We start from the raw sequence: 15,257 nt of genomic DNA on the forward strand, positions 1-15,257 counted from the left end.
TTACTCAGTATCCTTAGATTACCACACTTGTAGAATTGTACTCAATCATTTGCTTTAGAATGATCTTAATTGTAAATTAAAAGACAAACTATTTCTATCCTTTGGCTTTAAATGAAACCTAAAATAACCCCCTCAGAACTTTTCTTTAGATATGTGTTTAACATATCTGTGCTTGTTTATAGAAGACATACTTGTTTGTAGAAAAATTGATAGGCGTCCCACATTTGTTAAATATTTAAACCCTGTTCTTTCAACATCTTAATGAAGGACTATATTCACTAATGTTTCTGTATGTTGATTTATAACATTATTCTAGATAATGCATTTTAAAATACGTTTTTTTTAATCCTAAGATTTTCTTTAAGTGTATTTGCTAGGACTTCATCTAATTTTTGTCTTTTCCCCTAAAATTATGTCACCTGAAAACATTCCATTACATTTCTTACCTAGACTGAGTGAAACACAACCACCTAAATTACTAAGATTTTTATTTACCTAAAGGAGAGTATGCCATAGATTTTACTTTTAAACAGAGCTATTCCTTGTCAGACAGCTGGAACATTTGATCAGTAGTCCCCTGTATTCTAAAACTATGGAAAACATTCACCAGTTTGCTTGCAAATCAACTCTGCTGCATGCGTTCACAAGTTTCATAAAGATTGCATGCTTTCTGTTTTCAATACAAATTGTATTTTTTTTTCATACCCATCCTTGCTTTTTATTTTTTTATTTTTGTTTCCCTTTTCTTGGTTGGATGCCTGTGTGTGTTTATTCCAAATCCCTGTCCAGTCCTGGAGTTTGAACTACGGAAAGCCAAGGAGACCATTCAGGCCCTCCGAGCCAACCTGACAAAGGCTGCAGGTGGTGTACATAAACTTTTTTGAGACTTTTTCTACTTTGACAATGTAGAAGTAGCTGAGATATTTTCTAATGTAAAATAGTAAAATATTATTCATATTTTCTTCCACCAGAACACGAAGTTCCTTTACAGGAACGAAAAAATTACAAATCAAGTCCTGAAATTCAGGTGGGTGAATGACAGATCTAAAAGTATCTTCCATATGAAATGGTAGCACAAGTATTGAAGGAAGAAGACTTACAGTATTGTATCTGTCTTTTATTTATCTCTAGGAGCCAATCAAACCTCTTGAAAAGAGAGCTCTAAACTTCTTAGTCAATGAATTTTTATTGAAGAATAACTACAAGCTGACATCAATAACCTTTTCAGATGAAAATGATGATCAGGTACAATTTCTTTTCGGTTTTCTTTTTTTTTAATAAGCGACGATTTGCTTCCTTTTTAATTTATAATATACTTATTTTCTCTTTTATCTAGTTTCTTTAGTTTTTCAAAAAGTTATACATATTGTAAAATTCCATAAGGCTTCCCAGTCTAGTATTCTGTTGGCTTATAGATTTCCTCTTTCTACATAAAGACTTCTCATTCTTTCCAGGGAGCTTTTTACAACTCCCCTTATAACTATGTAATCTACTCATATTTCCACGTATTTATAAAATGTGCTTTTTTTAAACTTTAAAACATTTACTTAGTAGTACAGATTAATGTGTACTTATAAATTCAGTTTAAGTAAAACCTCTTCAGTAACACTATAATAATTAAGATGATAGATAACAGCATTTAAGAGAGAATATGTTGAATAAGAGAATATAAGTTGTGTCTCTGAATAGGAGCCAATCTTAGAACCTCATTATTTTACTGATAAAATCTTATAGGAAAAGAAATGATGCTTTGTTTAGTGTTATCTCGTAACTCTGGAATATTTTGACTTCTTAGTGCGAATAGGTCAGTTTGAATCTTGTACCTTAGTAAAGTAAATACCAAGGAGTGTATTGTATAGAAATCAGGAGGCTATCATTTTAAATCAGATATATCCCATTGGTCCATAAACTATCCTATGGATCATTTAGCAAAAATAAAAGTAGCAAAAATAGTTCTCTAAGGAAGATAGCAGTACAGTTACTCCCTCAGTTATTGTAATGTATTTGGCAAAAACTAAATTTAATAAAATATATAGTTATTCTTTATTAAATGGTAGTTTTACTCAACTATATAAAAGACATTAAACTAATATTTACCTAATATAAATAATGTTATAATATACTGTGATTATATTTCAGGTTAATCATGTTTTATCACAAACTTAGGTTAATGATCAACTAAACAATGAATAAGAAATATGTTGAATATATGAGAAACATTGAGAGGCCAAAAAGAAGGCAGAAAAAGAAGAAAAAGGGAACAAAGAATAGATGGCACACACAGAAAACAATAGCAAGATGGCAGATTTAAAACCCAGCCATATCAATACTCACTTTAAATATAAATGATCTATCCTTCCAATTAAAAGGCAGAAATTACTGGAGATTTCAAGCTGGCTCTCTCAATAATTGATAGAATAAGGTAATAGAGAATCATTTAGGATATAGAACACTTGTGCTATGCTGTCAACTAACTTTACATAAGTAGAATTTATAAAACTTCATCTTTCAATAGCTGAATACATGTTTTCAAATACGTATGGGTCACTTATCAAAATAGATCATATTATATCTATTAAATAGATGTAGGTGATAAAGCAAGTCAGTATTTAAGAGGATTTTAAATATTTCCAAATAACACATAAGTTAAAGAAGAAATCAAAAGGGAAATTATGAAGTATTTTGAGCTGAATGAAGATGAAAACAAAACCATCAAAATCTGCAGGATGTAGCTAAAGCTACAGGAAAGTTTATGACACCAAAATGTTTATAATATGAAAGAAGGAAGATTTCAAATTGATGAAAATCAGCTTCTACTTTAAGAAACTAGAAAAAGAAAACTAAACAAAGCCCAAAGTAAGCAGAAGAAAGGAAATATTAAAAATGAGAGTGTGAATCAATGACATAGGCAACAGAAAACAATAGAGAAAAGCTAATAAAATAAAAAACTGAGTTTTTGAGGTTAATGAAATTGGAAAACCTCTAGCCTGACTCATTAGGAAAAAGAGAGAAGAAGCAAATTATCAAAATCTGGAATGAGCAAGGTTATATCACTATAAATTTTACTTATTATATATTTTTTAAATATATACCACTGGATTTCTTTTCTTTTTTAAAGTATTTATTTACTTATTTGTCTGCGCTGGGTCTTTAGTTGCAGCAGGCGGAACCTTCATTGTCGTGTGCAGGCTCTTAGTTGCGGCATGCGGAATCTAGTTCCCTAACCAGGGAACAAACCCAGGACCCCTGCATTGGGAGCGCAGAGACTTAACCACTGGACCACCAGGGAAGTCCCTAAATTTTACTCATATTAAAAGGATAAAATGGGAATGTTATGAGCAACTTTTCTTGAAAGACGATAATTGCCAAAGCTCATTCAAGAAGAAATAGATTTGAGGAACTTTGTATTTATTAAAGAAATTGAATTTGTACTTAAAAACCTTCCGACAAAGAAAACTCTAGGTCTAGATAACTTCACTTGTAAAATCTACCAGCCATTTAAGGAAGAAGTAATACCGCTTCTCCACAAACTCTTCTAGAAACTGAAGAGAAGGGAATACTTCCAAACTCATTCTATGAGACCAGAATAATTCTGATATCAAAGTCAGATAAAAAACATTGCAAACAAAGAAAATACAGGGTCATTTTCCTTGTGAATTGGATGCAGAAATTCTATATAATTCTATATTTTACTATATCAAATCCAATAATATGTAAAAATGCTAATACATCATGACCAAATGGTTTATCCAAGGAATGCAAGGTTGATTTAACCCAAAAATCAGTCACTGTAATTCACCATTTTAAGAAACTTTTTAAAAGAGAAAAAAATCATATCTCAGAAGAAAGCATTTGACATAACATGCATTTCCCATAAAAACTTTAAAGAAATTAGGAATTATGAGGAATTTCCTCAATCTCATAAAAGATATTTACAGAAAAACTATCACTAACATCATGCTTAATGATAAAAGATAAGGAATAAAACAAGGATATCTGTTCTCACTACTTCTACTGAACATCATACTGAAGATTCTAGCCAACACAAGGCAAGAAAAAGAAATAAAAGGCACACATTTTGGAAAAGAAGAAATAAAACTCTAAATTCACTGGTAACATGATTGTATATGTAGAAAATCCTGTGGACGACATAAAAAAAAATACTATAGGGACTTCCTGGCGGTCCAGTGGTTAAGACTCCACGCTTCCACTGCAGGGGGTGTGGGTTCAATCCCTGCTCGGGGAACTAAGATGCTGCATGCCATGTGGCAGGGCCAAAAAAAAAAGATACTATAGCTAATACATGATGTTAGCAAAGTTGTAAGATACAAGATCAGTAAACAAAAGTGAATCATATTTCTGTATACTAGCAACAAATAAACATTGAACTTTTAAAGATACCATTTACAAAAGTATCAAAAAATAGGAAATACTTAGGGATAAATCTGATAAAGGATTATACACTAAAAACTATTATACGTGCTGAGAGAAAGTAAAGAAGACATAAATGAAGAGATACATTGTGCTCATAAATCAGAAGATTCAATATTGTCAGAGTGTCAGTTTCAGCAAATTGATTTGTATTTTCAGTGCAATCCCAATCAAAATCTCACCAGCGTTTTTTGTAGAGTTAGTTTATTCTAAAATTCATATGGAAATAACATAGTATAGCCAAAACAACTTTAATAAAGAAGAACAAAATTGGGGGACTTCAGCTACCTGACTTCAAGATATTGTAGTTTAGACAGTATCTTATTGGCATAAAGGTAGACAAATAGATCAATAGAACATAATAGAGAGTCAAGAGATTAATTTATGCATAGATGATCTTTTGATGTCTGACAGAATGCAAAGTAAATTTCATTCAGAAAGGACAGTCTTTTTTATAATTGGTACTGGAACATTTTGATATCTGTAGACCTCCAAAAATGAATTTCAAACCATACCTTACACCATCTACAAAAATTAATTCAAATGGATCATAGCTTTAACTTCTAAAACCATAAGGCTCCTAGAAGAAAACATGGAAAAAATTCATTGCAACCTTGGAAGGTGGGCCAAGATTTCTTATATATGACACCAAAAGTATGGTGTTCTTCAGCAAAATTGTTCTCATCAAAATCAATAACTTCTCTTTGAGAGCCACTCTAAGCAAATGAAAAGGTAAGCCATAGATTGGGTGAAATATTTGCAAGTAACATATATGATAAAGGACTTTATCCAGAATATTTAAAGAACTCTCTAAACTGAATAATAAGAAAACAGCCCAATTTTTAAAAGCATGGACAAAAAAATTTAAACAGATACTTCAACAGAGAACATATATGGATAGCAAATAAGCACATGAAAAAGGTGCTCAGCATCTTTAGTCATTAGGGAAATGCAAATTAAGTCACAGTGAGAATACTATAACACTTAATAGAATGTCTGAGACTGTACCAAGTCTTGGCAAAGATGTGGAGTAACTAGAAATCTCATCTTTGCTAGTGAGAATGCAAACTGGTACAGTCACTTTGGAACACTTTTTGGCAGTTTCTTTAAAAAGTTAAAACCTTCACCAACTATATGACCTGGTCATTCCATTCATGGATATTAAAATCCAAGAGAAATGAAAGCATATGTTCATACAAAGACTCCTTCACAATGTTCACAGCAGCTTTATTTATGGTAGCTAAAATCAGGGTAACAACCCAAATATACAAGAGCAGGCGGTTGAATAAAACATTTTAATATATCCTTATAGTAGAATACTACACAGCAACAAAAAGGAATGAACTGCTGACAGATACAACAACACAGATCAGTCTGAAAATCCTTAATCATTAATTTGGGTGAAAAAAAACAGACAAATATAGTACTTGCTGTATGAATTTATAAAAAATTCTAAGAAATGTAAACTATTATACAGTGACAGAAAACAGGTCAGTATTTTCCTAGGAACAGGGCACCTGTGAGGAATAAGAGGGAAGGATTACAAAGGGGCCAAGAAAACTTTTGGGAGTGAACAAGTTCATCTTGTTGATTGTGGTGATCTATTCAGGGGTACACACAGATGTCAAAACTTATCAAATTGTACATTTTAAATTAGCTCGTGGATTTAAATCATGCAGTTTATTGTGTATTAATTATATACCTCAGTAAAGCTGTTTTTTATGAAAGGCAGTGGAAATGCTCATCAATAACCTGTTCTTTAACCATTAGACAACATTTAGTGCTAATTTCAAATGACCTAAAAGCAGAGCTATATAGAGCCCTCACTCTTCTCATGTTTAGTCTCTAGACAAAGTGTAAAACTTTTTGCCCTGTTTTATTTTTGATCATATACCCCGATTTTACCCTCTTAGTGGCACTTGTCATTACCTGCAATTATCTCTTGTCTCCCTGACTAGACTATAAGTTTCTTGAGGCTAAAAGAATCTCTTGTTCATCTCTGTATCTGCAAATATAGTAAAACTCCGTAAATATTTATTGATAGGTTTCTCATATTTTTATCTGCATGCAATCATTGTCTTACTGTTCTTTGCTTCCCTCCTACCAGTTCTTTCTTTTATGATTTTTTACTTTCTATCCTTTCTTTCTGTTGTGCTATGTGAAATTTTTTTTTTTTGGTAAATAAGCGTTCTGTGTATTTTCAACTTCTCTCAGAATATCCTTTTTGCTTTAAATAACACTTGTCTCTTAACTGAGGACGCTGTTTCCCCTATTTTCCAAGTACGAGATGGTGGTGCCTCTCACACTCTAGAACCAGGATGTTTTCTCCCAGGATGTTTTCTCAATTGGAACATACACTTTGACATTACAATAAAATTATGATTATGTTGAATTTTCAAGATATTAGCAATAAGGGGACTTCCCCAGTGGTCTAGTGGTAAAGAATCCTCCTTCCAGTGCAGGGGACGTGGGTTTGATCCCTGCTCAGGGAACTAAGATCCCACATGCCGCGGGGCAACTAAGCCCACGTACCACAACTACTGAGCCCGCATGCCACAAACTACAGAGCCCATGCACTCTGGAGACCGCACGCCACAACTAGAGAGAGAAAAAAACTGCACACCACAACTAGAGAGAAGCCCAAGCACCAAAACGAAGAGCCCGTGTACCACAATGGAAGATCCCACATGCCGCACTAAGGCCTGACGCAGCCAAAAAAAAAAAGAAGGATATTAGCAATAAGGAAAAGATAAATTTCAGGGGAGGAGCTTCAAGATGGCGGAAGAGTAAGACACAGAGGCCACCTTCCTCCCCACAAATACATCAGAAATACATCTACATGTGGAACAACCCCTACAGAACACCTACTGAATGCTGGCACAAGACCTCAGACTTCCCAAAAGGCAAGAAACTCCCCACGTACCAGGGTAGGGCAAAAGAAAAAAGAGACAAAAGAATAGGGAAGGCACCTGCACCAGTGGGAGGGAGCTGTGAAGGAGGAAAGGTTTCCACACACTAGGAAGGCCCTTCACAGGCAGAGACTGTGGGTGGCAGAGGGGGGGAAGCTTCAGGAGCCACGGAGGAGAGCACAGCAACTGGGGTGCGGAGGGCAAAGCAGAAAGATTCCCGCACAGAGGATCGGTGCTGACCGGCACTCACCAGCCCGAGAGGCTTGTCTGCTCACCCGCCGGGGCGGGCGGGGCTGGCAGCTGAGGCTCGGGCTTCGGTCGGAGCGCAGGGAGAGGACTGGGGTTGGCTGCGTGAACACAGCCTGAGGGGGATTGTGCGCCACAGCTAGCCAGGAGGGAGTCCGGGAAAAAGTCTGGACCTGCCGAAGAGGCAAGAGACATTTTCTTGCCTCTTGTTTCCTGGTGCACGAGGAGAGGGGATTAAGAGCACCACTTAAAGGAGCTCCAGAGACGGGCGTGAGACGCGGCTATCAGCGCAGACCCCAGAGACAGGCATGAGACGCTAAGGCTGCTGCTGCCGCCACCAAGAAGCCTGTGTGCAACCACGCGTCACTATCCACACCTCCCCTCCCGGGAGCCTGTGCAGCCCGCCACTGCCAGGGTCCCGTGATCCAGGGACAACTTCCCCGGGAGAACGCATGGCGCGCCTCAGACTGCTGCAATGTCACATCGTCCGCTGTCACTGCAGGCTCGCCCCACATTCGTACCCCTCCCTCCCCCCGGCCTGAGTGAGCCAGAGCCCCCGAATCAGCTGCTCCTTTAACGCCATCCTGTCTGAGCAAAGAACAGACGCCCTCAGGCAACCTACACACAGAGGCGGGTCCAAATCCAAATCTGAACCCCGGGAGCTGTGCGAAAAAAGAAGAGAAAGGAAAATTTCTCCTAGCAGCCTCAGGAGCAGCAGATTAAATCTCCACAATCAACTTGATGTACCTGCATCTGTGGAATGCCTGAATAGACAATGAATCATCCCAAATTAAGGAGGTGGACTTTGGGGGCAATGATACATTTTTTTTTCCCTTTTTCTCTTTTTGTGAATGTGTATGTGGATGCTTCTGTGTGATTTTGTCTGTATAGCTTTGCTTTTACCATTTGTCCTAGGGTTCTGTTTTTTTGTTGTTTTTTTATTACATTTCAAAAATTTTTCCTTAATAATTATTTTTTATTATAATTATTTTATTTCACTTTATTTTATTTTATCTTCTTTCTTTCTTTCTTTTTTTTCTCCCGTTTATTCTGAGCTGTGTGGATGACAGGCTCTTGGTGCTCCAGCCAGGCGTCAGGGCTGTGCGTCGGAGGTGGGACAGCCAAAGTCAGGACACTGGTCTACAAGAGACCTCCCAGCTCAGAGATCTCACAGAGATCTCCATCTTAATGCCAAGACCCAGCTTCACTCAACGACCAGCAAGCTACAGTGCTGTACACCCTGTGCCAAACAACTAGCAACACAGGAACACAAACCCATCCATTAGCAGAGACACTGCCTAAAATTATAATAAGGCCACAGACACCCCAAAACACACCACCAGACGTGGACCTGCCCACCAGAAAGACAAGATCCAGGCTGACCACCAGAACACAGGCACTAGTCTCCTCCACCAGGAAGCCTACACAACCCACTGAACCAACCTTAGCCACGGGGGACAGGCACCAGAAACAACGGGAACTACGAACCTGCAGCCTGTGAAAAGAAGACCCCAAACACAGTAAGTGAAGCCAAATGAGAAGACAGAGAAACAAACAGCAGATGAAGGAGCAAGGCAAAACCCACCAGACATAACAAATGAAGAGGAAATAGGCAGTCTACCTGAAAAAGAATTCAGAATAATGATAGTAAAGATGATCCAAAGTCTCGGAAATAGAATGGAGAAAATACAAGAAACGTTTAACAAGGACCTAGAAGAACTAAAGAGCAAACAAACAGTGATGAACAACACAATAAATGAAATTAAAAGTTCTCTAGAAGGGATCAATAGCAAAATAAATGAAGCAGAAGAACAGATAAGTGACCCTGGAAGATGAAATAGTGGAAATAAGTACTGCAGAGCAGAATAAAGAAAAAAGAATGAAAAGAATTGAGGACAGTGTCAGAGACCTCTGGGACAACATTAAACACACCAACATTCAAATTTTAGGGGTCCCAGGAGAAGAAGAGAGAAAGAAAGGGACTGAGAAAATATTTGAAGAGATTATGGTTGAAAACTTCCCTAATATGGGAAAGGAAATAGTCAAGTCCAGGAAGCATAGAGAGTCCCATACAGGATAACCCAAGGAGAACCATGCCAAGACACATATTAATCAAACTATCAGGGCTTCTCTGGTGGCGCAGTGGTTGAGAGTCCGCCTGCCGATGCAGGGGACACGGGTTCGTGCCCCGGTCTGGGAGGATCCCTCATGCCGCGGAGGGGCTGGGCCCATGAGCCATGGCCACTGAGCCTGTGTGTCTGGAGCCTGTGCTCTGCAACGGGAGAGGTCACAGCAGTGAGAGGCCCGCAAGCCGCAAAAAAAAAAAAAAAAAAAAAAAAAAAAAAAATTAAAATTAAATACAAAGGTAAAATAGTAAAAGCAGCAAGGCAAAAACAACAAATAACACACAAGGAAATCCCCATAAGGTTAACTGCTGATCTTTAAGCAGAAACTCTGCAAGCCAGAAGGGAGTGGCAGGACATATTTAAAGTGATGAAGGAGAAAAACCTACAACCAACATTACTCTACCCAGCAAGGATCTCATTCAGATTTGACGGAGAAATTAAAAGCTTTACAGACAAGCATACGCTAAGAGAATTCAGCACCACCAAACCAGATTTACAACAAATACTAAAGGAACTTCTCTAGGCAGGAAACACAAGAAAAGGAAAAGACCTACAATAACAAACCCAAAACAATTACGAAAATGGTAATAGGAACATACATACCAATGATTACCTTAAATATGAATGGTTTAAATGCTCCAGCCAAAAGACATGGACTGGCTGAATGCATAAAAAACAAGATCCATATATATGCTGTCTACAAGAGACCCACTTCAGACCTAGGGACACATACAGACTGAAAGTGAGGGGATGGAAAAAGATATTCCATGCTAATGGAAATCAAAAGAAAGCTGGAGAAGCAATTCTCATACCAGACAAAATAAACTTTAAAACAAAGACTATTACAAGAGACAAAGAAGGACAGTACATAATGATCAAGGGATCAATCCAAGAAGAAGATATAACAACTGTAAATATTTATGCACCCAGCACAGGAGCAGCGCAATTCATAAGGCAAATACTAACAGCCATAAAAGGGCAAATCGACTGTAACACAATCATAGTAGGGGACTTTAACACCCCACTTCCACCAATGGACAGATCATCCAAAATGAAAATAAATAAGGAAACACAAGCTTTAAATGATACATTAAACAAGATGGACTTAATTGATATTTATAGAACTTTCCATCCAAAAGCAACAGAATACACATTCTTTTTATGTGCTCATGGAACGTTCTCCAGGATAGATCATATCTTGGGTCACAAATCAAGCCTTGGTAAATGTAAGGAAATTGAAATCGTATCAAGTATCTTTTCTGACCACAATGCTATGAGACTAGGTATCAATTACAGGAAAAAATCTGTAAAAATACAAACACATGGAGGCTAAACAATACACTACTTAATAGCCAAGAGATCACTGAAGAAATCAAAGAGGAAATCAAAAAATACCTAGAAACAAATGACAATGAAAACACAGCAACCCAAAACCTTTGGGATGCAGCAAAAGCAGTTTTAAGAGGGAAGTTTATACCAATACAATTGTACCTCAAGAAACAAGAAACAACTCAAGTAAACAACCTTACCTTACACCTAAAGCAATTAGAGAAAGAAGAACAAAAAACCCACAAAGTTAGCAGAAGGAAAGAAATCATAAAGATCAGATCAGAAATAAATGAAAAAGAAATGAAGGAAACCATAGCAAAGATCAATAAAACTAAAAGCTGGTTCTTTGAGAAGATAAACAAAATTCATAAGCCATTAGCCAGACTCATCAAGAAAAAAAGGGAGAAGGCTCAAATCAATAGAATTAGAAATAAAAAAGGAGAAGGAACAACTGACTGCAGAAACACAAAGAATCATGAGAGATTACTACAAGCAACTATATGTCAATCAAATGAACAGCCTGGAAGAAAAGAACAAATTCTTAGAAATGCACAATGTGCTGAGACTGAACCAGGAGAAATAGAAAATATGAACAGACCAATCAGAAGCACTGAAATTGAAACTGTGATTAAAAATCTTCCAACAAACAAAAGCCCGGAACCAGATGGCTTCACAGGCGAATCTATCAAACATTTAGAGAAGAGCTAACACCTATCCTTCTCAAACTCTTCCAAAATAGAGCAGAGGGAGGTACACTCCCAAACTCATTCTACGAGGTCACCATCACCGTGATACCAAAACCACACAAAGGTGTCTCAAAGAAAGAAAACTACAGGCCAATATCACTGATGAACATAGATGCAAAAATTCTCAACAAAATACTAGCAAACAGAATCCAGCAGCACATTAAAAGGATCATACACCATGATCAAGTGGGGTTTATCCCAGCAATGCAAGGATTCTTCAGTATACGCAAATTAATCAGTGTGATATGCCATATTAACAAATTGAAGGAGAAAAACCATATGATCATCTCAATAGATGCAGAGAAAGCTTTCGACAAAATTCAACACCCATGTATGATAAAAACCCTCCAGAAAGTAGGCATAGAGAGAACTTACTTCAACATAATAAAGGCCATATATGACAAATACACAGCCAACATCATCCTCAATGGTGAAAAATTGAAACCCTTTCCATTAAGATCAGGAACAAGACAAGGTTGCTCACTCTCACCACTCTTATTCAACATAGTTTTGGAACTTTTAGCCACAGCAATCAGAGAAGAAAAAGAAATAAATGGAATCCAAATTGGAAAAGAAGAAGTAAAGCTGTCACTGTTTGCAGATGACATGATACTATACATAGAGAATCCTAAAGATGCTACCAGAAAACTACTAGAGCTAATCAATGAATTTGGTAAAGTAGCAGGATACAAAATTAATGCCCAGAAATCTCTTGCATTCCTATACACTAATGATGAAAAATGTGAAAGTGAAATTAAGAAAACACTCCCATTTTACCATTGCAACAAAAAGAATAAAATATCTAGGAATAAACCTACCTAAGGAGACAGAAGATCTGTATGCAGAAAATTATAAGACACTGATGAAAGAAATGAAAGGTGATACACCCAGATGGAGAGATATACCATCTTCTTGGATTGGAAGAATCAATATTGTGAAAATGACTATACTACCCAAAGCAATCTACAAATTCAATGGAATCGCTATCTAATTACCAATGGCATTTTTTATGGAACTAGAACAAAAAATCTTAAAATTTGTTTGGAGACACAATAGACCCCGAATAGCCAAAGCGGTCTTTAGGGAAGAATACGGAGTGGGAGGAATCTGGGTCTCTGACTTCACACTATACTACAAAGCTACAGTAATCAAGACAATATGGTACTGCCACAAAAACAGAAATATAGATCAATGGAACAGGATAGAAAGCCCAGAGATAAACTCACATATCTATGGTCAACTAATCTATGACAAAGGAGGCAAGGGTATACAATGGAGAAAAGATAGTCTCTTCAATTAGTGGTGCTGGGAAACCTGGACAGCTACATGTAGAAGAATGAAATTAGAACATTCCCTAACACCATACACAAAAATAAATTCAAAATGGATTAGAGACCTTAACGTAAGACCGGACACTACAAAACTCTTAGAGGAAAACATAGGAAGAACAGTCTTTGACATAAATCACAGCAAGATCTTTTTTGATCCACCTCCTAGAGTAATGGAAATAAAAACAAAAATAAACAAATGGGACCTAATGAAACTTCAAAGCTTTTGCACAGCAAAGGAAACTACAAACAAGACGAAAAGACAACTCTTAGAATGGGAGAAAATATTTGCAAACGAATCAATGGACAAAGGATTAATTTCCAAATAATATAAACAGCCCATGGAGCTCAATATTAAAAAAACAACCCAATCCAAAAATGTGCAGAAGACCTAAATAGACATTTCTCCAAAGGAGATATACAGATTGCCAACAAAAACATGAAAGAATGCTCAACATTATTAATCATTAGAGAAATGCAAATCAAAACTACAATGAGATATCATCTCACACCAGTCAGAATGGCCATCATCAAAATATCTACAAACAATAAATGCTGGAGAGGGTGTGGAGAAAAGGGCACCCTCTTGCACTGTTGGTGGGAATGTAAATTGCTACAGCCACTATGGAGAACCGTATGGAGGTTCCTTAAGAAACTAAAAATAGAACTACCATATAACCCAGCAATCCCACTACTGGGCATATACCCTGAGAAAACCATAATTCAAAAAGAGTCATGTACCACAGTGTTCATTGCAGCTCTATTTACAATAGCCAGGGGAGGCAACCTAAGTGTCCATCAACAGATGAATTGATAAAGAAAATGTGGCACATATATACAGTGGAATATTATTCAGCCATAAGAAGAAACAAAATTGAGTTAGTTGTAGTGAGGTGGATGGACCTAGAGTCTGTCATACAGAGTGAGGTAAGTCAGAAAGAGAAAAACAAATACCGTATGCTAACACATATATATGGAATCTAAAAAAAAAAAAAAAAAAAATTGTCATGAAGAATCCGGGGACAAGTCAGGAATAAAGACGCAGACCTACTAGAGCATGGACTTGAGGATCCGCGGAGGGGGTCGGGTAAGCTGGGACAAAGAGAGTGGCATGGACATATATACACTACCAAATGTAAAATAGATTGCTTGTGGGAAGCAGCTGCATAGCACAGGGAGATCAGCTCGGTGCTTTGTGACCACCTAGAGGGGTGGGGTAGGGAGGGTGGGAGGGAGGGAGACACAAGAGGGAAGAGATATGGGGACATATGTATAGGTATAACTGATTCATTTTGTTATAAAGCAGAAACTGACACACCATTTTAAAGCAATTATACTCCAATAAAGTTGTTAAAAAAAAGATAAATTTCAAAAATGCAAGATAAAACTGCCACATAGATTTTTTTATATTATTATTTTTTTATCTTTTAGGATTTTGAACTATGGGATGATGTAGGATTAAACATTCCAAAACCTCCAGACTTATTGCAACTCTACCGAGATTTTGGAAATCATCAAGTGACTGGGAAAGATCTTGTGGATGTGGCCAGTGGTGTAGAAGAAGATGAATTAGAGGCCCTGACACCAATTTTAGGCAACCTTCCTCCAACCCTTGAAACTCCTGCTGCTGTAGAGGTGAGAGGTATTAACTAAGTAATCCAGTCCACAACAAGTGTTTAAACTGTGTAAAAGCATACTGTGAGATCTTGAGTTTCTGTTTTTCTCCCATTTTGATTTTAGAACTCCTTGCTAGTAAAGAAATTAGAAGATAAAATTAGTTTATTAAATAGTGAGAAATGGTCTTTGATGGAACAAATCAGAAGACTTGAAAGGTTAGTACTTACTCATTATTTCCAAAAAATCTCTTAAAGTTTTTAAAGAAATTGACAGATTATATAAATATATAAAATAACATTTCAGTTGTAAAACATAATTTTTCATATCCTAATACTTCTGGAAAAAAGTCTTATAGTTGCTTATATACTTAAAGTGTCCTTTTTACCCAAAAAAGTTGTCCCGGTAATAATCATGTAATTGCATATGTCTTGGAACCAAGAAATAAGATATTTTTTATTTTCTCCAAGTTGTATCAGTAGTAATAAAATAGCTTTTCACATTAGTGTTGTACATATTTCCCATTCA

General features: G+C 36.7%; 1 protein-coding gene across 6 annotated transcripts in view; it reads left to right on the plus strand.

Moving 5' to 3' along the window:
• Positions 1-15,257, plus strand: part of RELCH (RAB11 binding and LisH domain, coiled-coil and HEAT repeat containing) — a 120,877-nt gene that overhangs the window by 25,370 nt on the left and 80,250 nt on the right. For all 6 annotated transcript variants that reach the window (XR_004521601.2, XM_019937180.3, XM_019937177.3 and 3 more), the window contains exons 3-7: positions 790-861; positions 972-1,027; positions 1,132-1,245; positions 14,547-14,750; positions 14,856-14,947. Coding sequence is in view for 5 of the 6 variants with exons in the window: in XM_019937180.3 (XP_019792739.1) it covers positions 790-861; positions 972-1,027; positions 1,132-1,245; positions 14,547-14,750; positions 14,856-14,947 (538 nt within the window). In the remaining variant the exon portion in view is untranslated. The remainder of the gene's footprint in view (positions 1-789; positions 862-971; positions 1,028-1,131; positions 1,246-14,546; positions 14,751-14,855; positions 14,948-15,257) is intronic.

Source organism: Tursiops truncatus, chromosome 13 (genome assembly GCF_011762595.2).
Source record: "Tursiops truncatus isolate mTurTru1 chromosome 13, mTurTru1.mat.Y, whole genome shotgun sequence".
NCBI classification, from domain to species: Eukaryota; Metazoa; Chordata; class Mammalia; order Artiodactyla; family Delphinidae; genus Tursiops; species Tursiops truncatus.